Here is a 23,932-nt window from a genome sequence, read left to right as displayed (position 1 = left end):
CGGGGAGGAGAGCTCTGCCATGGGTCAGGTCTCAGTGCATTTCCACTGGGTTCACTTGGCTGCTGGTTTTTTAAAAATGAGAAACCAGTGGCACGTCTTGTAGGGACATGAGCAGGGTGACGGAACCTTTCTCACACAGGAAAACAACGCCCTATCTCTCGCCCAAAACACAGAAAGCAAAGTGGGCTGGGTGGGGGGTGGGGGGTGAATTTTGACTGTGAACTCCCAGGTTTGCTGTTCCAAGGACATACAAAGCACATGATAAGAAAAGCCAGCAAGAGTCACAGTCCGTGAGAGCAGGAAACCAGAATGGCTGAGTCGGGGAAGAAGGACGCCTGGCAAATCCTCCCCTGGCCAGTGAACCAGGGGCCAGACCCAGCCTGTTCAATGCCAGATATTGGGAAAGTGGAGGAAGAAACAGCCAGATGCACATGGCCTTCTGATACAATTATTCAGTCATTTGTGTTGAACTGGGGTGGACGAGGAGGAGATCACCCGGGGCAGCTCCTTTCATAAGCCTAAGGGAGAAGAGACAGAGGCATCAGCACAGCCAACAGCAGAACCCACACAGGCCCTGGAGGCTGCAGGATCAGGGCCCTCCAATGCTCCCAATGCAACAGTGTATCTGGAATGGGGAGGAGGCGCCATCTTGCCCATCACCTCAGGTGGTGAGCCTCCCCAACATCAACAGTCCTTCCAAATCCAACTCCCTTGCCATGTTCATACACTTAAAGCATTGTTAAAAAGGTAAAGGGACCCCTGACCGTTCAGTCCAGTCGTGACCGACTCTGGGGTTGTGTGCTCATCTTGCTTTACTGGCCTGGGAGCCGGCGTTTGTCCGCAGAGTTTTTCCGGGTCACGTGGCCAGCATGACTAAGCCACTTCTGGTGAACCAGAGCAGCGCACGGAAACGCCGTTTACCTTCCCGCCGGAGTGGTACCTATTTATCTACTTGCACTTTGACATGCTTTTGAGCTGCTAGGTTGGCAGGAGCAGGGACCGAGCAATGGGAGCTCACCCCGTTGGGGGGATTCGAACCACCGATCTTCTGATCAAGAAGCCCAAGAGGCTCAGTGGTTTAGACCACAGCACCACCCACGTCCCTAAGCACGGTTACCTCCCCTTTAAAGTGTCATGGCTCCCCCCAAAAGAATTCTGGGAGCTGCATTCCATGAAGGGTGCTGAGGAGGCCTCAACTCCCCTCACAGGGCTGCAATTTCCTGGAGTGGTTTAAAAAGCAACCTGTCTTCACAGGGAACTCTGGGAATTGTAGCTTCATGAGGAGGAATATCGAGGCCTCCTTGCAACTTTCAGCACCCCAAACTACCGCTCCCAGAATTCTTTGGGGGCAGAATCCACGGCTGTTAAAAGCGGCATCGCTTCCAAGTTTGTGGGTGTGGATGTTGCCAAAGTCTGCCTCTGAACCGCTGCTTTGCCAGGCCCCTGGGGCTTGAGGGCTGCCTGCTGCTTATATAAACAAAATCCACCTCGGGTACGTTGTGTGAGCTCCAGCTCGTCAGAATGGCTTCTTCTCGGCTGCTCGGGTGCCCAGCTGTGGAGACGAGGCACATGTTGCTATGCACAGCTTAGCAACAAACAAGATGTATTCAAAGCGGATAATGAAATTATCACAGGGAAACAATGGGCTGACACTCGAGGAGACGGGGGCTGAGGCGATTGCCTTCTTCACCAAGATGAAAAAGATGTGTTTCTTATTGTCTGTGCAAATATGTAGCAGCACCCCCCACCACTCCCCTACTTCCCAGGGGCCTCACCTCCCCGCATAATGGGGTGTAATGAATATTGACAGAAGATCATGTCTTCATAAAGCAGCCAGAAACTCATTAGAAGGTGCATGCCTGCGTTCGGAGGTAGGAACCTGTCGCCTCTTGTGCTGTGAATGGGTCCAGAAGCTTTCAAAGGGAGAGGGAGGGAGGGAAAGGCCTTCCTAATGCAAACGAATTGTGTCCGTCTTGGTTTAATGATATCTCTTTCTTCACAGCACCATAGCAGATGCCCAGGAATCAAGCACAACTATCCGTGGGTTTAAAATAATATATTTTTTGCAAGGTAGCAGACAAGCAATTGGTTGCAAACCAGCCACAGATTTCGTTCTTCGCCTCTCCTAGCTCTGCATAACTCTTTTTGTCTTACCCTGCTCCTGTTCCCCCCCTCCTTTCCTTTCCCCCCTTTCTATGTCTGCTCTTGGATGCCACCTCGGCAGCAAAAAAATGGTGTAAATAAACCATAAACACAGCTAAGGTCAAAGCCTTCAGATGAAGAAAACTGATCACTGCACCGCCTCTTCCATTATTCTCACTTATTGTATAGCCTGTGGGTGGTTGGCCAGGAGTGTGCGTGATTAAAATAAGTTCTTTCAAAATTGTTTTTACTTTGAAAATTATGCCATTCTTTTCCACGAGAAAACGGTGCTTATTCTCAGGTAAATATGCCCAGTGTCAGGAAAGAAGCAGCAAAAACCCCTTTTGTTCCTGCAGTCATGATGGTATAGGGACTTCAGTGAGTTTAAAAGGCAAAAGTGCCCAGGTGGGAAATATTCCCTTTCTTTCTAAATCAGGGTTGGCAAAGCGGCTTAACTTGCTTGGTTCCTAGCTCCATCTCAGGGATATTGAAGCAGTGGTCAAGCAGTGGTCAGTGGCCTCAGTTGGTGGGAAGGGGGCAACTGGCTGGCTTGAGAGAAAGGGAGCCCTGGAGTCCAGGGTTATCCGGCTACAACATACCACAGCTTGTTAGACGTGGTTTATCTGTCTAAGTTAAAGCTATGGTTTTCCCAGTAGTGATGTATGGAAGTGAGAGCTGGACCATAAAGAAGGCTGATCGCCGAAGAATGGATGTTTTTGAATTCTGGTGCTGGAGGAGACTCTTGAGAGTCCCATGGACTGCAAGAAGATCAAACCTCTCCATTCTGAAGGAAATCAGCCCTGAGGGCTCACTGGAAGGACAGATCCTGAAGCTGAGGCTCCAAGACTTTGGCCACCCGGAAGCTGGACGCCGGCTCCCTCGGCCAATAAAGCGAGATGAGTGGCGCAACCCCAGAGTCAGCCACGACTGGACCTAATGGTCAGGGGTCCCTTTACCTTTTACCATGAGGTTTACATAGGAACGTAAGACAGCCTGCTAGGTGAGGCCAGGGGCCATGGAGTTCAGCATCCTGTTCCTGCAATGGCTAAATAAGACACATAATCTGAACTGCAGAGGCGGGAAAGAGGCTTTGTTAGCATGGAGACCACCCAAAGCATCATATTCATATATTGGACTTGACCTAATTACTTAACCTAAAGGCTTGCAGGATTGTGGTTGTTGTGATCAGAACTCCACAATCCACCTACCAGAGCCTGATGTGAAGGGCATCCATTTAGTATTAAAAACCCAGGAATCTGTTGTGAGTGACAGGAACACAGGAAGCAGCCTTATACCAAATCAGGGTCAGGGTCAAGGACCCCTGGATGGTTAAGTCCAGTCAAAGGCGACTCTGGGGTTGTGGCGCTCATCTCGCTTTCAGGTCAAAGAAACCGGCATTTGTCCACAGACAGCTTTCCAGGTCATGTGGCCAGCAGGACTACATCGCTTCTGGCGCAAGAAAACACTGTGATGGAAGCCAGAGCGCACGGGAACACCATTTACCTTCCCACCGCAGTGGTACCTATTTATCTACTTGCACTGGCATGCTTTTGAACTGCTAGGTTGGCAGGAACAGGGACAGAGCAATGGGATGAACCATCTAACTCAGTATTGTCTGCACAGACTGGAGTCCCTCCCAGCCCTACCTGTATAAGTCATTGGGGATTGAACCTGCGTTCTTCTACATGCCAACCAGGTGTTCCACTACTGAGCTACAATCCCGACCTCACAGTCCTTTCACATTCTCGGTTCCTCCAAAATTTCTTCATTTGAGCAGTATAATTATTTAAGGCAGGGGGAAGAAATTTTGTTGCTGATATGGCTCAGCGAATGAGAGTTGGACATCTTTGCAAAATCAGCCAGGGTTCCAGACCTGACCTTAATTTCATGGCTATCCTTTTGGCTGACTAGATGCTTTGCCATGTATTTTAAACAGGATTGCTTAGACGGAAAGAAAGGGTTGTGTGGAAGAGGTACAGAGAGAGAAAGGGGCAGAAATGCTGGGGCAAAGGCTTTGTGCTTCACGAGAGTGTGTGCAAACACACAAGTGGGGGTTGCACACCCACAAGCAAGCCCCCAACAAAATATTTGAACAAGGGCTCTCACCACAAGATGTCTAGGTTTTGTTCAGACCTACAACTAAAGAAAATAAGTCCCTATTTAGCGAGCTTAAAACAATTTGCAGGGAAATAGGGGCTTTGTTGATGGAGGGTCAGCGACCTCTGAGTGCTCACAGCACCTGTGGCTCACTCTCCTCTCGCTCCCGCTGGGTTCGTTGTTTTATTCCCCTCCCCGAGCTTTTTTTTGGGGGGGGGTTACTCAAGGGTACTCAGTACCGGCACCGTCCCCCAACCCCGTTAAAAGTGCAGCACTTACTGTAACAACTTCATGGCGAGTGCCAGCAACATTTTTCTAAAACAAAACACAAAGAAAAAAGCGCCACCATTGATTTCCCCCCATGTGAGCAATTGGGGGGTTGGGTGCTACGCTGCGCAGCCCACTGTCCAGGAACCAAGCCTCGCGTCAGCTTCACACCCCCCCCCCCCGTGTGAGATGAACCACACAGGCACTTGGAACTATTTGGCACAGCAGCTCGTCTGGTGTGTTTTGAGAAAATTGTGGAATTTGTGCAACCCTTCAAAGGGCTGGGTCAGCTCAGGTTCATTGAGAGAAGTGAGGTTACAAGGAACCAGGCAGAGGGCCTTCTTGGTAGTAGCGCCCGCCCTGTGGAACGCCCTCCCATCAGATGTCAAGGAAATAAGCAGCTATCTTATTTTTTATTTCTTTATTTTTTATTTTTAAAGGTAAAGGGACCCCTGACCATTAGGTCCAGTCGTGGACAACTCTGGGGTTGCAGCACACATCTCGCTTTAGTGGCCGAGGGAGCCGGCGTACAGCTTCTGGGTCATGTGGCCAGCATGACTAAGCCGCTTCTGGCGAACCAGAGCAGTGCACGGAAACGCCGTTTACCTTCCCGCCGGAGCAGTACCTATTTATCTACTTGCACTTTGACGTGCTTTCAAACTGCTAGGTTGGCAGGAGCAGGGACTGAGCAACGGGAGCTCACCCCGTCATGGGGATTCAAACCACCGACCTTCTGATCAGCAAGTCCTAGGCTCTGTGGTTTAACCCACAGCGCCACCCACGTCCCTTAGCTATTGTATCTTTAAAAGACATCTGAAGGCAGCCCTGTTTAGGGAAGTTTTTAATATTTAATGCTGTATTGTATTTAGTACTTGATTGGGAGCCGCCCAGAGTGGCTGGGGAAACTCAGCCAGATGGGCAGGATATAAACGATAAATTATTATTATTAATATTATTAGCCTGAACCCATCCCATACAGAGCTTTTAGAAATCAAGGCAACGTCCCTCTCACCTCCAAGGATTCAGCACCCATCTCAGTCTGTTTGCCAGCATTATGAGCAAGTGCAAATGTCTAAGACTGGGAGGAATACTAAACAAAGGCTTTTAAAGCAGAAACGAAAAAGAATGGTGGCTTTCCCCACTCCCATCATCAAAGAAAGTGAAAATCAGGTGACACAGGACGCTCAGGTAAGGCCAGGAAAAGAACAGATGGGAAAAGCATTACCTGATGATTTGAATGCAGTCAGTTGTACAGCCTGAGAGAGAGAGGGAGAGAGAGAGAGATGGAGAACACATCAGCAGGTAAATAAATGGTGGCAAGACTCGGCAGCCACCCACCCACTCTGGGGTCGCAAGACCAGCGCAAAAGTCCTTTGCAAACACGAAGCAGTCTAACTCAGCCTGCCTGGTAGCCATCTGATCTAGCTCTACGAACGGAATTAATGTTTGATTCCCTGCACCGAGAGGCTGAAATCAGCACAAGAGGCGTGGGACTCTTCCCAGTGGCTGTTCGTTGAGCATCCACACCGACTTGCTTTCACAAAGCCTGCATGGGAGGAGGTCACGTGCAATGTCTGGTCTGTTTTTCAGTGTTCCTTCCTATTTGTTTTACAGCAAGGTTATATAGTGGTACCTCGGGTTACAGACGCTTCAGGTTACAGACTCCGCTAACCCAGAAATAGTGCTTCAGGTTAAGAACTTTGCCTCAGGATGAGAACAGAAATCGTGCTCCGGCGGCACGGTAGCAGCAGGAGGCCCCATTAGCTAAAGTGGTGCTTCAGGTTAAGAACAGTTTCAGGCTAAGAATGGACCTCCAGAATGAATTACCGTGTTTTTTGCTCTATAAGACACATTTTTTCCCTCCTAAAAAGTAAATGTGTGTGCGTCTTATGGAGCGAATGCAGGCTGCGCAGCTATCCCAGAAGCCAGAACAGCAAGAGGGATTGCTGCTTTCACTGTGCAGCGATCCCTCTTGCTGATCTGGCTTCTGAGATTCAGAATATTTTTTTTCTTGTTTTCCTCCTCCAAAAACTAGGTGCGTCTTGTGGTCTGGTGCGTCTTGTAGAGTGAAAAATACGGTGTCTTCTCATCCATCAGATATTACCTACCACTTTTTAGTGCATTCCCTATCAGCTGTCCCAACCACAGTGGTTAGTCTGTTGGACTAGGACCTGGGAGACTAGGGTTCAAATCTCCACATTTGGCCATGAAGCCCCCTGGGTGTGACTTCAGGCCAGTCACTGCCTCTCTCAGCCTAACCTCCCTCGCAAGGTTGTTGTGGGCATTGAACGAGGAGAAGGCCACCTCAAGCTCCTAGGAGAAAAAGGTGTGATATAAATGCAAGTAAGTAAGTAAGTAAGTAAGTAAGTAAGTAAGTAAGTAAGTAAGCCTGCCTTCATTTCAAATGCTCCATACATCTAATGTTTATTGGGTGGATTTTCCCCCAAATTGATTTTTGAATTCTGAATTTATTGTTATTCACGTTTTCTACTGTATTCTATGCTGTTTTTTGTTGCATCAATGCAGTGTTTTAAATTTGTTGTTAGCCGCCCTGAGCCTGGTTTTCTGAACCGGGAAGGGCGGGGTATAAATAAAATTTTATTATTATTATTTATTATACTGAGAATCTGAGGTTTTACATAACAAGAACTAGAAACCTCCTGTTGTTTCTAAGTAGGTCGCCTTGGAAGTGTGTGAGCTGGGGGTTTCCTTTCGACCCGGTGATCGGGGGCCTATGCTACCCTGCACAGTTCCTGACTTTCATCTCAGAAGGCTGCAAACTGCGAATTAACATTCCTTTTCCTTTTTCCTAATAAAACAGGTTTCTTGCCATTAAGGCTGGCATACTCAGTTACGGAACTGTGTGTGACCCACACTGGCAAGGCAAAGGGTTTCCCTGCCCTAGGGCAGTAAGGGGGCTTGGCTCCCCAGGCCCTTCGTAGCCCTGTAGTTTGATAACAGGGAGCTGAAAGAAGCACAATGCCTGCAGGTGACGTCAAAACCCAACTCTTCCTTCTGCAGATGCTGCTGAGAGTCTGGTTTGTCCCTCTTTGGCACAACAGAAAAGCTCTCCGTCCTGTAAAAAGGATGGATTTGCAGAGGTTTGGCTTGCTTGGGAAGATCTAGGACAGAAAAAAGGAAGTCTTTCGTAATGTTGTTGTTGTTTAGTCGTGTCCGCCTCTTCGTGACCCCCTGGACCAGAGCACGCCAGGCCCTCCTGTCTTCCACTGCCTCCCACAGTTTGGTCAGACTCATGTTTGTAGCTTCGAGAACACTGTTCTACCATCTTGTCCTCTGTCATCCCCTTCTCCTTGTGCCCTCCATCTTTCCCAACATCAGGGTCTTTTCCAGGGAGTCTTCTATGTAGTGTGTAGTTAAACCGTGGAACTCCCTCCCACAGGAGGCAGTGATGGCAGCCAACTTGGACGGCTTTGAAAAGGGTTCGATGAATTCATGGAAGAGAAGGGGGCTATTGATGGCTCTGCCCTGTCTCCACAGTCAGAGGCAGCAGGGCTCCTGAATCCCAGTTGCTGGAGATATATGGCTCTTGTTCTGGTTTCCTATTCAGGCACCTGCTGGACCACTGTGAGAACTGGGTGCTGGATTCGATGGTCACTGGCCTGATCCAGCAACCTCGGGTTAAGAACTTAATTCGTTCCGGAGGTCCGTTCTGAACCTGAAACTGTTCTTAACCTGATGTACCACTTTAGCTGCTGGACCATAAGGAAGGCTGATCACCGAAGAATGGGTGCTTTTGAATTCTGGTGCTGGAGGAGACTCTTGAGAGTCCCATGGACTGCAAGAAGGTCAGACCTCTCCATTCTGAAGGAAATCAGCCCTGAGTGCTCACTGGAAGGACAGATCCTGAAGCTGAGACTCCAGTACTTTGGCCACCTCATGAGAAGAGAAGACTCCATGGAAAAGACCCTGATGTTGGGAAAGATGGAGGGCACAAGGAGAAGGGGATGACAGAGGACGAGATGGTGGGACAGTGTTCTCGGAGCTACCAGCATGAGTTTGACCAAACTGCGGGAGGCAGTGGAAGACAGGAGTGCCTGGTGTGCTCTGGTCCAAGGTCACGAAGAGGTGGACACGACTCAACGACTAAACACCACCACCACCACTTTAGCTAGTGGGGCCTCCCGCTGCTGTTGCGCGATTTCTGTTCTCATCCTGAAGCAAAGTTCTTAACCCGAGGTACTATTTCTGGGTTAGCGGAGTCTGTAACCTGAAGCGTCTGTAACCCAAGGTACCACTGTTTTTAAGATTTTATTACACATGTCAATAAGGAGGCACGTGGTCACCTCCACCTGCTTATCTGTGGATTTCATTGATTCAGTCATCTATATTATCCTGCCCATGACAGTAATGGGTTTTATTTTAATTCTATGTTTATACTCAGTCTTCTATTTTTTAATTATGTGCTTTTCTTCTTGTTGTTGTCTCTGTGATGTAAAGCAACAACGAAATTAATCAACATTCTAAACCCTGTGTGCAGCTGATCGTATCTTTGCTTCTGGGACTAACAGATGGGAATCAGCAGCGACCGACCTTGGCATTTCAGAAATCTGCGCAAATTGCAAAATTAATTCCTCTGGCCTGAGCCAAAGGCTGAGTTCCTAGGAGCTCAGGCAATGGCGTGGTCCCTCTTGCCCAACACCCGGGGTCAGTGGGGAGAAGCTGGTGGGTTTCCATTTCAGCCGCTGATCGGCTTGGCCAATCAGGGCAGCAAAATGAGCCCAGGGTTCATCCTTGCCAGAAGATTCCCAAGCCTGTTTTTCAGATGGTTTAGTAAACAAAAACAAAACAAGATGGGGAAGATGAGCACTGTTTATTTGGATGAGAAGCAACTAGCGCCCTTGGGAGTTGAATACTTAGTACTTGGCATAATCCAGTTTGATAGCGGGGGACAAACAGGGCCAAAAAAAGGTAATCAACTTTGAAAACCTATTTCTGACTTTTCAGAGTCCTTCATTCAGACCGTCAGCTTGGAGGCTGCCGCTGCCAGCAGAAGGCTTGACGGAACAATGAGCGAGTTGCCCTTCTTGCACGGAGTCAACCCTGTCTCTAGCAACGCATGGGAATCTTTCCGCAACACGCCTGCTTGCTTTAGGGGCAGCTCAGTAGTCGTGACCCTTTTAGGTGGGCTTGTTGTTTTGGTCGCCCAGGCTCTCGGGAGAGAAGGGTGCCCTTTTAAAAAGCCCCCAGTGTTCCTACACTCCAGTGCCTTTGGCACAGCTCTAAAACGAATTGTTGCTCCCTGCCTGCGAAGGCAACGTGATAAAGGTGGGACTCTGGAAGGAGGAGGGGAAAGTCCACCTCTCAGGAACCACGGGAGGAAAACAAGGTGGTTAAAGGGGACTAGGGCACCTAATCAGCACTAGCAGATACTGAGGGCATGCCACAAAGTGGGGGAGACAGCAGGCAGCTATATTTGGCTCCAGTTTAACACAGCACTGGAAAAGGGGGGAGGACTTCTCCTCCCCCTACCGCCTCTATCACTTGCAGAGAAAAGAAATTGCATTCCGAAATCATCAAAGCAGAGAAAATATATTTAGGGGGAACTCTCATGGGTGGGGCAGAGAACATAAGAATGTAATAAGAGCCTTGACAGATCAGCACCCTGTTCCCACAGCGGCCAAGCTGCCGTGAGAAACTCGACAGCAGGACCGGCGCACCAGAGCCCTCTTCCGTCCCGGTGTTTCCAGAAACTGGCATTCGGAAGCACTGATGCTCCAACTGTGGAGCCGTCCTGGCTAGGAGCCATCCGTAGGCACCCCCCCAACAATGCACGTGCCTAACCCTCTGCCAAAGCCATCCCAGTTGGTTGCCATTGCTGCCTCCAGTGGGAGGGAGTCCCACTGGCTTTTTCCTTGCTTCACTTCAGGGCAAGGGCTATTGCTCAGTGGAAGAAAGCACACGGAAAGTTCCAGTTTCAATACTTGGCATCTTCATGATGCGGGGGGACGGGGGGGACGGACTGAAACCCCGGAGAGCTATGCTGAGTCAGGTGGCCCCAAGGTTCACCCCCCTCCCCCGCACCTCCAGGCACATCTGGGTCAAGGCCTCCTATCAGAGGAGGTGGAGGCAGGTGGACCAAGGGTGTGGCCTGGAACAAACAGCTTCCAGTGCAACACAATGGTTAGTGTTGGACTATGGCCTGGGAGGCCAGCATTCCAGTTGCTCTCCTGGCCATCAAGAAGCTCGCTGGGCGAGACCTTGTGAGGGGCAGTTGCTGCCTTCCAGCCTAGCCTACACTGCAGGGCTGTTGCTGTGAGAATAACTTAAGGAGTCAAGGAAAACCATGTGACCACCTGGAGCTCCTCAGAAGAGAAGGCATCATATAAACGCAATAAATAAGTAAACCAATCAATCAAATTATCTGGGTAGGTGAGGATGAGCTACATACCGGCCTCTCTGGAGACATAATTGATGCAAGTCCCGATGGGATTTTGGCGCTGAAGTTCCCTGTGCGAGGGAGAAAGGAGGATCAGCCGGGATGCAAAAACAAAACAAAAATAGTCAAACATGCTGATTTCATTGCAGGTGGAACAAGTGCCACCTTTGTACCCTTGCCGCTGCTGTTCTTCGTTGCAGAGTCCTTCTCCGAGGAGGGGGAGGCTGTATTCTCTGGGGTGGAGGGGCTGAACTTACCCACCTCCCAGGACGTGTTCCTAGGGCTTGACAGATAGTTGATGGGGTGGGAACAGTTCTGAAATGACACAAAGCAGTTGGGCAGCATCTGCACCCCCAGACAGGCGGCTCCCAGCCCCCCCCCCAAGGCCACGCTCCGCCCTCCGCACTTGGAGGCAGCAAGGCACCCAAATGCCTTGCCACCCCCATGGGGGGGGGGCGGGGTGGAGAGCAGTGCTGGATTTAGGGTGGTGCAGGGGGCACAACATCAAGAAGATCCACTTGCCTAGTTCCATGCTAATCTTCTCTGTGTCGTTTGCCAAGCCTCATTAAGAACTTAATTTTTTTTTTTAAAAAAAGAGTACAGACGGACTTCTATTTATAATTAGGCATTTAATTGTGCAGCTTTACTTAAGACTTGAGAGTTTTGATAAAGATGGAAGAGGAGGCGAGGGAAGGAGGCGAGATGGCTTTCGCTAATATGACACAGCATGAAAAAATATGTTCCTCCCTTTCACCAAGGCAAGCAGGAGTTATGTGCTGACTGATTTTGCAATGATTTGAGATAACAGCTTGGAACAATATACAGAGCAGTTGTTTGCAGAAGTTTATTCATTAGGGTGGTGCAGGGGACACAAAATCAAGAAGATCTGTAACTGAGAAGATCTGCTTTGGGGCAACAAATGTTGGCCTCGCTCAAGGCGCCATATTACAAAAGATTGCCAACGGCTGTCCCTGGGGAGAGTTGCTCTTGCGCTTGACTCCCACTTGTGGGTTTTCCTTGGGGGCACCTGGCTGGGAACTGTGATAACAGGACGCTGGGATAGGTGGGCCTCCTTTGGCCTGATCCAGCCTCTTCTGGGGCTCTTTGGAGAAGAAACAGTCAGCCAGAAACAGCTACCCCACAACCGTATTTATATACCGTATTTTTTGCTCTATAAGACTCACTCCCCCCCCCCAAAAAAAGTAAGGGGAAATGTGTGTGTGTCTTATGGAGCGAATGCAGGCTGCGCAGCTATCCCAGAAGCCAGAACAGCAAGAGGGATTGCTGCTTTCACTGCGCAGAGATCCCTCTTGCCGTTCTGGCTTCTGAGATTCAGAATATTTGTTTTCTTGTTTTCCTCCTCCAAAAACTAGGTGCGTCTTGTGGTCTGGTGCGTCTTATAGAGCGAAAAATACGGCATTCCCCTCCATATAACCCACATAACAAAACAGAACTTAAAGAGACAAACACATAAAAGCTAAACTGAACTGAACCAAGCTTGGCCTGGGATGTCAGGTTCACAAGAAGGAATGGCAAAGCTGGTTGTGCGGATACTTGCGATGAGACGCAGAAGGAACGCAGTTGTAAGACATGAGAGAGTCAGGGGGGCTTAAAACACATCTGGAAACATAAATCTATAGCTCAAACCATCAAAGGCGCAAGGAGCACCGAGAATAAAAGGCACTATATTACATCAGGAAAATCTTTTCAACCGGTTAGATGTTACCTTTCCAAGATTTCTCAAGAGGCTAGTGGAGGACACAAATGCAATTTTTTCTCCCTTTTTATGCATTTAACAGAATCCTGCCACATTGAGACAAAAGAGGTCACAATTGTTTTTCCTTTCCTTTTAATTTTAAAAAAGGGGGTGCACCAGGGATGTTTTTCATTCGATGCAATCAAATTCTATGTATTTTGGACAAACGTTTTCCACCTTTCAGTAACCAACAGGAATGCAGCAATAAAAAGGTAAATTAACAAATATTTTGTTTTTAATTTCCCCCTCTCTTTCAAAAAAAGAGAAATTTCCTTCAAAAAAATTACAATATTTTCCATTAGGGTCTTGTTTTGTGCTAACTTTAATGGCCACAGGGCAGTGGCCGGCATAAGGGGTGCCCTGAATAAGAAAGAGCAGATTTGTTCTCTATTTTGTTCCAGGGGGCAGAACTGGAATCACTGTTCTGGAAGCTCACAAGGTCTCTATCACTGGCTGACTCATATGCAGTGGTTTTCAGGGGGAGTTGGAGGGGAGAGGGGCCTTCTGGAGAGGAAAACGGGGTCAGTCCGGGGGAGACCCTGGCACCAGACCCCCAAACCTACTGTGAACGAGAGAGCCTTTTTCTTCTCCTTCATCCGCTGGATGGCATTTCGCACCTGCAAATCAAGGACAGGTATGAAACTGGCCCCTTCCAGCCCCCAGAATGAACACAACAAGATGCCTGAGGTACTAATGACACTTTTTAAACAACAACAACAACAACAACAACACCCCCTGTGCATTTATCTGTATTTGTTGTGGGGTAAGCAGTTACTGGCATTGCAGTGCCAAGGGAAATTCTTCCTGCCTTTATGATGATGATGATTTAATTAAATTTATTACCACTTTTCGCCGTAGCAACTCAGTGTGACTTACAGAAACAAAATACATACATTAAATCTGGGGCAGTGGGGGGTGGGGGTGTTCAAAGGTCCGACCCACTCTAAATGGCTGTAAGGTAAAGGGACCCCTGACCGTTAGGTCCAATCGCGGACGACTGTGGGGTTGCAGCGCTCATCTCGCTTTACTGGCCAAGGGAACCGGCGTACAGCTTCCGGGTCATGTGGCCAGCATGACTAAGCCGCTTCTGGTGAACCAGAGCAGCGCACGGAAACGCCGTTTACCTTCCTGCTGGAGCGGTACCTATTTATCTACTTGCACTTGGACGTGCTTTTGAACTGCTAGGTTGGCAGGAGCAGGGACCGAGCAACGGGAGCTCACCCCGTCGCGGGGATTCGAACCGCCGACCTTCTGAACGACAAGTCCTAGGCTCTGTGGTTTAACCCACAGCGTCACCCGCGTCCCTTTCTAAATGGCTGCATAGATAGTTAAAAGCCAAAGGCCTGGTTTTCACCTGGTGCCTAAAGAGGTGCAATGGCGGTGGCAGGTAAGTCTCGCTGGGGAGAGCAGTCCTCAAGTAGGGGGTCACCACAGAAAAGGCCAGTTCTTGTGTTGCCACACTCCAGATATCCCGTGGGGGGGGGGCGTGCACACAAAGAAGAGCCTCAAACGACAATTGCAGGGTCCAGGTTGATTCCTGTGGGGGGAGGGGCACCCTAGTAGTGGTGGTGGGAAATCCTGGCATTTAATTGTTTTTAAAATGCACCTGCTAGTCATATGTAGCTGTTTCCTCAGCTGAAGAGGAAAAGGCGGGGGAAACAGCAGCAACTGCCCCCTCCGTCAGGTGCCATCTGTCCACAGAGGAGTCAGTTGGGCAGCAAAGTTGTCTGACATGCAACAGACTTTGTAGGACTGAGATTGTCCCACAGGCTGGAGGTTTCCTCACTCCTGCTCTGCGGTGTGGCTGCGTCTTACACGGGGGTTTGGCTCCCGGGGTTCCACGTATATGCAGAAGACTAGCATCGCTCGCACGAGATCTAGTGGGAACTTGGATGACCCTAGGACAGGCATGGCCAAACTCGGCCCTTCAGCTGTTTTGGGACTACAACTCCCATCATCCCTAGCTAACAGGATCAGTGGTCAGGGATGATGGGAACTGCAGTCCCAAAACGGCTGGTGGGCCGAGTTTGGCCATGCCTGCCCTAGGAGATCTCACCAGCAGAATGGCAAGTAGTCAGAATGCCACCACACACACAAACACACACGGGAGGATCCAGCAGACTTCAGGGACCCCCAAGGCCGTCACCGTGAGGGTAGATGCCCTTTGCTAGCTGGTTTCACAAGCCATTGATCACATCCTTCCAAGCCCATTTTCAAAGTCTGAAGAGTTGTTGCAGAGAAAACAGGGTGCCTAATGTGCCCCCCTTGCGTAGTGTGGCTGTCCCTTACCTCGCTGTTGTAGATGGCATAGACCAGGAATATGTAGAGACCCTGTAGGAAGACAGAGGGAAGAATCCATGCCAGGGACCTGGAAACAGCCGCTGGGCCAGCATCCTTGCTTTGTTATCCCCCCAAACAGACATACAGGGAAGGCCAAACGATGTCTCTCTCCCTACCTGGGGGCAGAACTGTCCCTTTCGCAAAGAGACGGGCAACTGCCAGCCCTTGGCCTGATTTCATGCGACTCCCTCCAGGGGGAAAGGAGGACAAAGAAAAGAGAAAGTGTGGGGTAGACAAAGTGAGAGGAAGGGTCCCCTCTGTTTTTTATTCCTAGTAACTGAGACAAACTGCCTCCAACTTTGGAGGTAAAAGACAGGCCAGTGTGTGTGTGTGTGTGTGTGTGTGTGTGTGTGCGCGCGCGCCCCCACACCAACCACCTTCTAAGGCAGGATACATCAAAAATTAACTTTGGACCAATATGGCCTCAATCCCTAGCCAACTCTTTGTTTCCCTCAGTCCCCCCACCCCTGCCCACATACTGAAGAAGACGATCTCTGGTGGACTCAGAAGCCTTCATTATGACCAGACAAAATGTCACAAAATAGTGAGGCGAGCTTCTGAGTCCACCAGAGATCTTCTTCTTCAGTATGTGGTCAGGGGTGGGCCTTTGGGCATTTTTCAAAAGAAAAGTGGCACTGTGGGCACAAGCCTAACCTTCCTCTTCCTCTTCCTCCTCTCAGGACATCTGGCGTTTTCTGCTCTAGAGCTGGCACTCGCAGCAAGGAGCGGTTCAGGGATGTCTCAAACAAATACAATACGGATGAATTAACTGCGCGTTGTGTAAAATGACACTTCCTTTTGCCCATTTCCTCTCTCAGAAGGCAAGCTGCCTCAGAAGTCTCGGATGATGAACCTTCAGAAACACAACTGCCGGCCAAGAGTTTTCCTAGTGCATCCCTCTCCCCCGCCGCCCTTAAACAACATCTTGCTCTCCAGTCCCTGAGCTTGGCACTGGGACGGGGAGAAGAGGCTCCCCTCATAATTACTACGCCCGCCTGCTGTGCTCCTCTGATGCTTTGCCCCCTTATCAGGAGAGAATCACTTCCTGTGTTCCTCCAGCTATCGGGAAGCTTTGCAGCTGATGCACTAATTGTGGCCGGCATCTGTGCAACAAGCCCGGCTCCTCCACAGGCTGGGGCAGGAGTGCTGCACACTCTGGCACTGATATAACCTTCGCGGATGATGCCGGGCGGCTGCTCATCCTCAGAACAAACACTCCCCTCCCTCTTATTGGCACTGGTGCTCGGAGCAGAGCCGATTGGGGGAGGAAGGCTTGGTCCTTTGAATGTCCGCTTGTCTTGTTTCATGAAAGCAATTACTTCTCTGAGTAAAGCTCAATTTGGGTGATGGACACCTCCTTCCTATCCTTTCACAGGAGATTCCAAATTACCTTTCCTGCTGCTCTGGAGGGTAGGCCCTTAACCAATGGATTCAAATGACGAGAATGGGAATTCCAACTAAACCTGAGGAAGAACTTTCTGGCAGACAGGAGTGCCTGGCGTGCTCTGGTCCATGGGGTCACGAAGAGTTGGACACGACTAAACGACTAAACAACAACAACAACAACAAGAACCAGACTCCCTCAGAAGGACTCTCCTCCCTTGGATGTTTTCTTGGGCACCCATCCGTCAGGGACACTGCAGTTGTGATTTCCACGTTGAATAAGGTTGGGCTTGTGATGGAAATGGCAGGGTCCCTTCCAACTCTACAGTTCTGTCATTCTGTAATTCTACTCCGATTCACGTATCTAGTCGTATTTTGACTAGAAAGGGGTCCCTTCAAATGGACAGGTGTGCTAGAAGGGTGGGAGGGAGGAGGGAGAGAGACTTTGGAAGGAAGGAGCCACTGTTTCTTCAATAATAAATAATAAATAAATAAATTTTTATTTATATCCCGCCCTCCCCAGCTGAAGCAGAGCGGCTAACAACAATAAAATAATACAACATTCTAAAATCATTTCATTATAAAATTAATTCAATTCAAATCAAAACATGTCACTCACTGCTTGCTTGAGGGTTATGTTCTGGGGACTGAGCGTAAGGCCAGAATGAGGTCTAGTCAGAACCACCCTTGCAACCTCCCCCCGCATGAGTGACCTCACCTCTCTGAAGCTGTGAGCCAAGCGGTCCTTGCCCCCAAAGCAAGGCAGAGGTTGGAAGCTCCCCTCCTTGCTTACTGGGCTCTGGGAATTATTCCTCACATGGAATTGCCCGCTAAGCAAGGCACAGAGCTTAAAAGGTTTCCCCGCGCCACAGAAAGAGCTTTTAAGCTCTCAGACTTGCATGCGCTTAATTTGCGTGATTTGCAACTGGCCAGTTGGCTAGCGCATAAAGTTGAAATCGCACAAGTTTTAATTAGCTGAAGTTGTGAGTTACCTGTGTGAACTGAACCATTGCTGAAAGAAGCTCTTGCTGGATGGAGGGGAAGCAGCCGCTGAGCAAGAGGGAGAGACTTCAGCCGTGGCCAAACAGCAGAAAGCTGGAATGGTCAGGGCCTCCCCTGCTGCACAGTGTTGGATATTGCAAGGCCAGCTCTGGGCAGAATGTTCAAACGACTGAAGCTCAAGCTCTTCCTCCCTGACGGTGAGGGGGAAGGCACTCTGCATGTGTGCAAAAGCATCTTTGCCATCACAAGGCGCAGCCTCCAGCATGGGCAACTGATCCCCGTGTCTGTGTATGTGTGGGTGTACGAACATACACACGTGTCTGAGAGATATTTTGCAGGGAAGGTCTACCTTCCGAGGCAGCTTACCTGGAGCGAGTTCAGCACAATGAAGATGTAGGCCCACGTGATGCTGACGTGCACAAGAACACCACACACCCAGGTCAGACCCAGGACTGGCAGCAGAACCAGCACTGGTTTGGCTGTTGCCCTGGAAGAGGACAACGGGGGTTGGGGGGTGGGAGGCAAGAGAAAAAGGAGGCAGTCAACTCATCTGTAGCCAAAGTCAGCGTCAGGGGAGCAAGTCGGTGATGATTACTGTGATTACTAAGTCTCAACACAGGTCTCAAAAACAAGCCATGTCAGATGACTCCCATTTCTTTTTTTGATAGAGTTTGCAGATGACACCAAATTTGGAGGGGTAACTAATGCCACAGAAGACAGAATTCGAAATGACCATAACACATTGGAGAACTGGGCCCAAGCTAAGAGAATGAACATCAGCAGGGACAAGTGTCAGGTTCTGCTCTTGCAATAATACAAGCACAACACGCAGGCTAATAGTTAGTAGAAAATATACAGTAGAATAATCATATCATTCAAATTATAGGAGTAAGCCAACCAAAGTTCATATGTACAATACAACAGAGTGGTAATGAGGACCGTCAAACCGTGTGTTCAAAACAGATGTCTAATAATAATAGTAGTAGTAGTAGTAGTAGTAGTAGTAGTAGTAGTAATAATAATAATAATAATAATAATAATAATAATAATAATAATAATAATTTATTATTTATACCCCTGCCTGGGCTTCCCCAGTCACTCTGGGCGGCTTCCAACAAAACACTAAAATACAATAACCTATTAAACATTAAAAGCTTCCCTAAACAGGGCTGCCTTCAGATGTCTCCAGAAATTTTGTAGTTGTTTTTCTCTTTGACATCTGGTGGGAGGGCGTTCCATAGGGCGGGCACCACTACCGAAAAGGCCCTCTGCCTGGTTCCCTGTAACTTGGCTTCTTGCAGTGAGGGAATCGCCAGAAGGCCCTTGGCACTGGACCTCAGTGTCCGGGCTGAACAATGGGAGTGGAGATGCTCCTTCAGGTATACTGGACTGAGGCAGTTTAGGGCTTTAAAGGTCAGTACCAACACTTTGAATTGTGCTTGGAAACGTACTGGGAGCCAATGTAGGTCTTTCAAGACCGGTGTTATGTGGTCTTGGTGGCCACTCCCAGTCCCCAGTCTAGCTGCCGCATTCTGGATTAGTTGTGGTTTCCGGGTCACCTTCAAAGGTAGCCCCATGTAGAGCGCATTGCAGTCTAAGGACAGTTTCACAATAGTCTTTCAAAAGTTTCAATGGAAGACTTCTCAAAAGCCTCAAAAGGACAATGTCTCTGAAATGATACTACTGTTTTGTAATAGTCTTCATCAGCTGGAAATAAGATACGAGGCATACAACCGATGAATGAATGAACTGAGCTACCCGCATACACATTTTAAATAAAGCAGAATATACAAAACAGAATAAATAAAGGTACATACCTGATATTCTTCAACAGAATATGTGAGATTCATGCTAAGGATCAGTGCTCACTAGATAGTGTAGATGCTGATACACAATTGCACAGGACATACGAAGCAAGTCACAAGTGTTCCCAATAACGATATACTTAAAGGAACAGTATGGCATATACAGCATGCAGAAACAAAGAAGACCCATGAAAAACAAATATACAGAGGAATAGTATTAAATGAGCTTTTATTAAATGAGTACAAAATGAACTTTTGAAGCCTTTGAGACGTCTTCTGTTGAAACTACTGAAAGACTATTGTGAAACTGTCCTTAGACATCTGTTTTGAACACACGGCTTGACGGTCCTCGTTACCACTCTGTTATATTGTACATACGAACTTTGACTGGCTTACTCCTATAATCTGAATGATATCATTGTTCTATTATATATTTTCTACTAACTATTAAGCCTACATGTTGTGTTTGTATTGTTGTGCTTGGTTCTTATGGCAACACAGGGGTTTGTTTTAGGTTCCGCACTTAGGCAGATGCACAAATATAAGACGAGGGAGACCTGGCTGACTAGCATGACATGTGGAGAGGATCTGGGGGTCTTGGTGGACCACAAGCTCAACATGAGTCCGCAGGGTGATGCAGCAGGAAAAAAAGGCAAACGCATCAGCAGAAGTCGAGTGTCCAGATCAAGGGAAGTCATAGTCCCACTCTATTCTGCTCTGGTCAGACCACACCTGGAATACTGTGTCCAATTCTGGGCACCACAGTTTAAGAAGGACGTTGACAAGCTGGAAGGTGTGCAGAGGAGGGCGACCAAGAATGATCAAGGGTCTGGAAGCCAAGCCTTATAAGGAATGGTTGAAGGAGCTGGGTATGTTTAGCCTAGAGAAGAGGAGAGTGAGAGGAGATATGATGGCCATCTTCAAATATCTTAACGGCTGTCAGGTGGAAGAGGGAGCAAGCATGTTTTCTCCTACTCTGGAGAGTAGGACTCAAACCAATGGCTTCAAGCTGTGCAAGCTGGTCTGTTGGGGCAAATGGGGCCCCACCAACCTCAGCCTGTCTTCTTATAACTGGCCGGGGGGTGGCCCTGCCTGTCATTCACTCTGCCTTCATCTCCTTGTCCTCCTCTCTACTATTCCCAATGGGCATCAGCTGCTATTGCACATTCCTGCCTTGCAGGGGGTTGGAATGGATGATCCTCAGGATCCTTTCCAACTCTAAAGGTAAAGGGACCCCTGACCATTAGGTCCAGTCGTGACTGACTCTGGGGTTGTGGCGCTCATCTCACTTTATTGGCCAAGGGAGCCGGCGTTCAGCTTCTGGGTCATGTGGCCAGCAAGACTAAGCCGCTTCTGGAGAACCAGAGCAGCGCACGGAAACGCCGTTTACCTTCCCGCTGGAGCGGTACCTATTTATCCACTTGCACTTTGACGTGATTTCAAACTGCTAGGTTGGCAGGAGCAGGGACCGAGGAACGGGAGCTCATCCCTAGGCTCTGTGGTTTAACCCACAGCGCCACCCACGTCCCTCCAACTCTACAACTCTATGGCCATGACTTCTATGGCCATGTTCACACTAAAGCACTAGGATACCAATTTAAACCATTGTGGCTTCCCCCAGAGAATCCTGGGAGGTGCAGCTGACGTTGTGAATCACCCTGTGGCCTTCAGGTGAAGGGCAGTGGACAAATTCAAGCAGCGGAAGCAGCAGTTTGCTAAGGGAGTTATTTAGGAGGCACTTATTCCCCACCCAGAGCTGCTATTTCCAGAGCACACTAACAATCAATCCCTCCCATTTAAATATACATGACCAAACGATCTCATGGCTGGCGCATTCCTACTAAATATTATTTAATCTGTCAAGGTTTATGAATGCTTGATATATTTTGAATAAATATCAACTATGGAATATCTTTTACACTATTTATCCTTTTTAAGCTGTATTATCTTGTATTTTTATTCCTCTTGACATTATTACTGTTTTTATGATGTATGTGAGTATGATGTTTCAATCGTTACATGTGCAAATTTTATTTTATTTTTTAAAAAATACTTTAAAAAAGGCAATCAATCCCTCTTTCTCAGGGAACTCTGGGAACTATAGCTCTGTGAGAGAAACAGGGTGTCTCCTAACAATTGTAAAACTCAGTAAACTACAGCTCCCAAAGCTCTTTGTGGACAGCATGACCGTTCAAAGTGGTATTGCAACACTTTAAATCTATGGTGGGAATGTGGCCTCTGATTCTATTTTATTGTTTAAAGTATTTATATCCCACCTTTCCCCCGAAGTTGCTCGAGGTTGTGTACATGGTTCTTCCCTCCTCACAACAGCCCTGGGAAGTAGGCTAGGCTGAGAGGCAGCGACTGGCTTCCAAGGACCCCCAGTGAGCTTCTTGGCCAGGCGTGGATTCGAACCCTGGCCTCCCCGGTCCTAGTCTGACCCTCCAAGCACTACATCCCCACTGGCCCTCACACTTCTTCTCCCTAGCAAATGGCATTCAGATAGATGGCCTTTTGCTTCTCTGGCGCCCTTCTCTGAGGGGGCGGGGGCAGCCCCCAGGGGCCTCCGGGACTCACCAGATCTGGATGCCAATCTGCTTTTCCAAGCTGCTGTTGGGGGTCAGCATCCTTGACCGTCGCCGTGCACTGGAGACTGTCACCATCACCACTCGGAAAAGCACAAAGGTGTTCACCTGCAAAGGAGCGGGGCGAGAGGGTCAGGGACTGGACCTGAAACAGCAGTCAGAGGCTTTAAGAGGTGGCAGTTGTGGAGGGGGGAGATTTCCCAGAATCCTCCTCTCAGGGAACACAGAAACACTGCCCCCCCCCCCAGTATATTGTTGTGTAAATCAGAGTTATCTCCCACACACATGGAAAGTAAACACACCCTGTGGTCTGCAGAGTTCTTCTTTGTCTTGTGAAGACGCCAAGTTTGAAAACCACTGAATCCCAACATTTGTTCACGTGCACCCAATCCTGCTCATAACGGAGAAATCCGAGGGCTCCCTTGGACAAAAAACAAGGACCCCAGCCAGGAATCCCAGAGCAAAACAGCAGCCAGGAGGCTTGGTCTTTATTGAAGACTGTTGCGACAGGACTCCCACCTGCCACCAGGTGGAACAAGATGGAAGCCCTGAACAAAAGAGCCCCCAAACTTTTATTAGCTGCTAATCTCCATGTTACACCCCCCCCAAATTACATCACTCATACATCACTCATACATACTGCCACCAGACCTCCCCTTTCATGATGTATTTGGGGGGGGTGTAACATGGAGATTAGCAGCTAATAAAAGTTTGGGGGCTCTTTTGTTTGGGGCTTCCATCTTGTTCCACCTGGTGGCAGGTGGGAGTCCTGTTGCGAGTCTTCAATAAAGACCAAGCCGACTGGCTGCTGTTTTGCTCTGGTATTCCTGGCTGGTGTCCTTGTTTTTTGTCCAAGGGAGCCCTCAGATTTCTCCGCTCACACTGCCACACATGGTGGCAAGAACCTTTTGCATTGCGAACCCCGCCAATGAAAGGAGGAGGCCCCCCCTTTCCTGACACACTCACCGTCAGGACGAAGAGGACCGGCCCCACGAAAGCCCAGATGATGTCCGTCTGCACGTTCAGCCAGCAATGGTTCTCTGCTACGTACTTGTTGAACGACGTGGCCAGGGTCACACCAACAATAACCACAGGAAGCCCTGAAGAGGCAAGGAGAGAAGGACAGTGAACTGCCAACTTTCCTTCTGCATACCACCTGCCCTGGGGCAACTGAAGGGTTCTTAAGCTGTTGGACCCAAGGCTTGGGGTGGGACTTGGGGGCCTTATCGAGTTGGCCAGTCTCAGGAGACCTCCTAAGAGCTCATTTCCCTTTGCTTCTCAGCAGGACACTGGGGGCCCCTCCACGCATCCTTTCTATTGTGCATTGATGACTATTTGTTCTCATGGTGATATCTGGGCAGGGCAGTTACACGTGTGTCCCAGTTTCCCAGGGACTGTCCTGGAATTATAGAAGCTGTCCCAGTTTCTGAAGTGATGCTGGAATGTCCCACTTTCCCTTTTCCCTCCCCTTCACGTCTCAGAGAACAATTCAAAGTGGTGTGGGAGGGCAGGTGGGTGCTGGAAATAAAATACCTGCCCCAAATGAAGGAAATGGTGAGGCTGGCATACGAAGCACTTCCTATAATCTTGATGGAAAATGTAATAAATCCACTTTGAATTATTTAATTGCAATGATTCAGCAGCCAGCCATTTATCAGGAAATGTGTGGAGTGTTGATTCCTTTATTGTAGATGGAGCCGGACCCTGCCTACTCAGAAAGAAGTCCCACTGCATTCAGTGGCACTTACTCCCAAGTAACTGGGTAAAGACTTAGACTGCAATCCTAAGCATTTTTACTCAGAACTAAGTCCCACTGAGTTCAACAGGATTTATTTGCTGGTATGTTCTGGATAATTCTCCCAGTTTCCATTATCGTTATCATTATCATCTTTTCCCCTCAAGGGAGCTTATAGGCTAAAATTTATTTCATTCTATTAATCTGTGGAAAGTATTATAAATGATCCCTGCCCTCGGACATTTTTCCTTACAGCAATTCTGCAAGGTAGGTTCAGTGGAGAGGTTGTAACTGGCTCAAGGTGACCCATGTTGATGTGCAGGTGATGTCTATGCGTGCAGTGGGAGAAACTTCCTGATGTAGAAGACAATGTCCCTATTTGCATCAGAGGAGGGGATGCAAAAGCTTTTGGGCTATAGCTAT

At 48.7% G+C, this 23,932-nt stretch overlaps 1 protein-coding gene across 1 annotated transcript in view; it reads right to left on the bottom strand.

Annotated features, from left to right (window-relative positions):
- Nucleotides 1-440: 440 nt before the first annotated feature.
- The window catches only part of ADGRD2 (adhesion G protein-coupled receptor D2), a 62,396-nt gene continuing 38,904 nt past the window's right edge, over nt 441-23,932 (bottom strand). Inside the window, exons 19-28 of the mRNA XM_083484518.1 lie at nt 22,741-22,874; nt 21,767-21,882; nt 17,751-17,871; nt 14,949-14,990; nt 13,223-13,276; nt 11,077-11,218; nt 10,916-10,974; nt 5,732-5,762; nt 4,519-4,554; nt 441-518 (exon numbers count right to left, since the gene is read on the bottom strand). Of these exons, the coding sequence (XP_083340644.1) occupies nt 4,529-4,554; nt 5,732-5,762; nt 10,916-10,974; nt 11,077-11,218; nt 13,223-13,276; nt 14,949-14,990; nt 17,751-17,871; nt 21,767-21,882; nt 22,741-22,874 (725 nt within the window). The 3' untranslated portion in view covers nt 441-518; nt 4,519-4,528. The remainder of the gene's footprint in view (nt 519-4,518; nt 4,555-5,731; nt 5,763-10,915; nt 10,975-11,076; nt 11,219-13,222; nt 13,277-14,948; nt 14,991-17,750; nt 17,872-21,766; nt 21,883-22,740; nt 22,875-23,932) is intronic.

This window comes from Podarcis liolepis, assembly GCF_965112155.1.
Source record: "Podarcis liolepis genome assembly, chromosome: Z".
NCBI classification, from domain to species: domain Eukaryota; kingdom Metazoa; phylum Chordata; class Lepidosauria; order Squamata; family Lacertidae; genus Podarcis; species Podarcis liolepis.
Note: the sequence above shows the minus strand (reverse complement) of the source record. Positions and strands in the feature narration are given on the sequence as shown.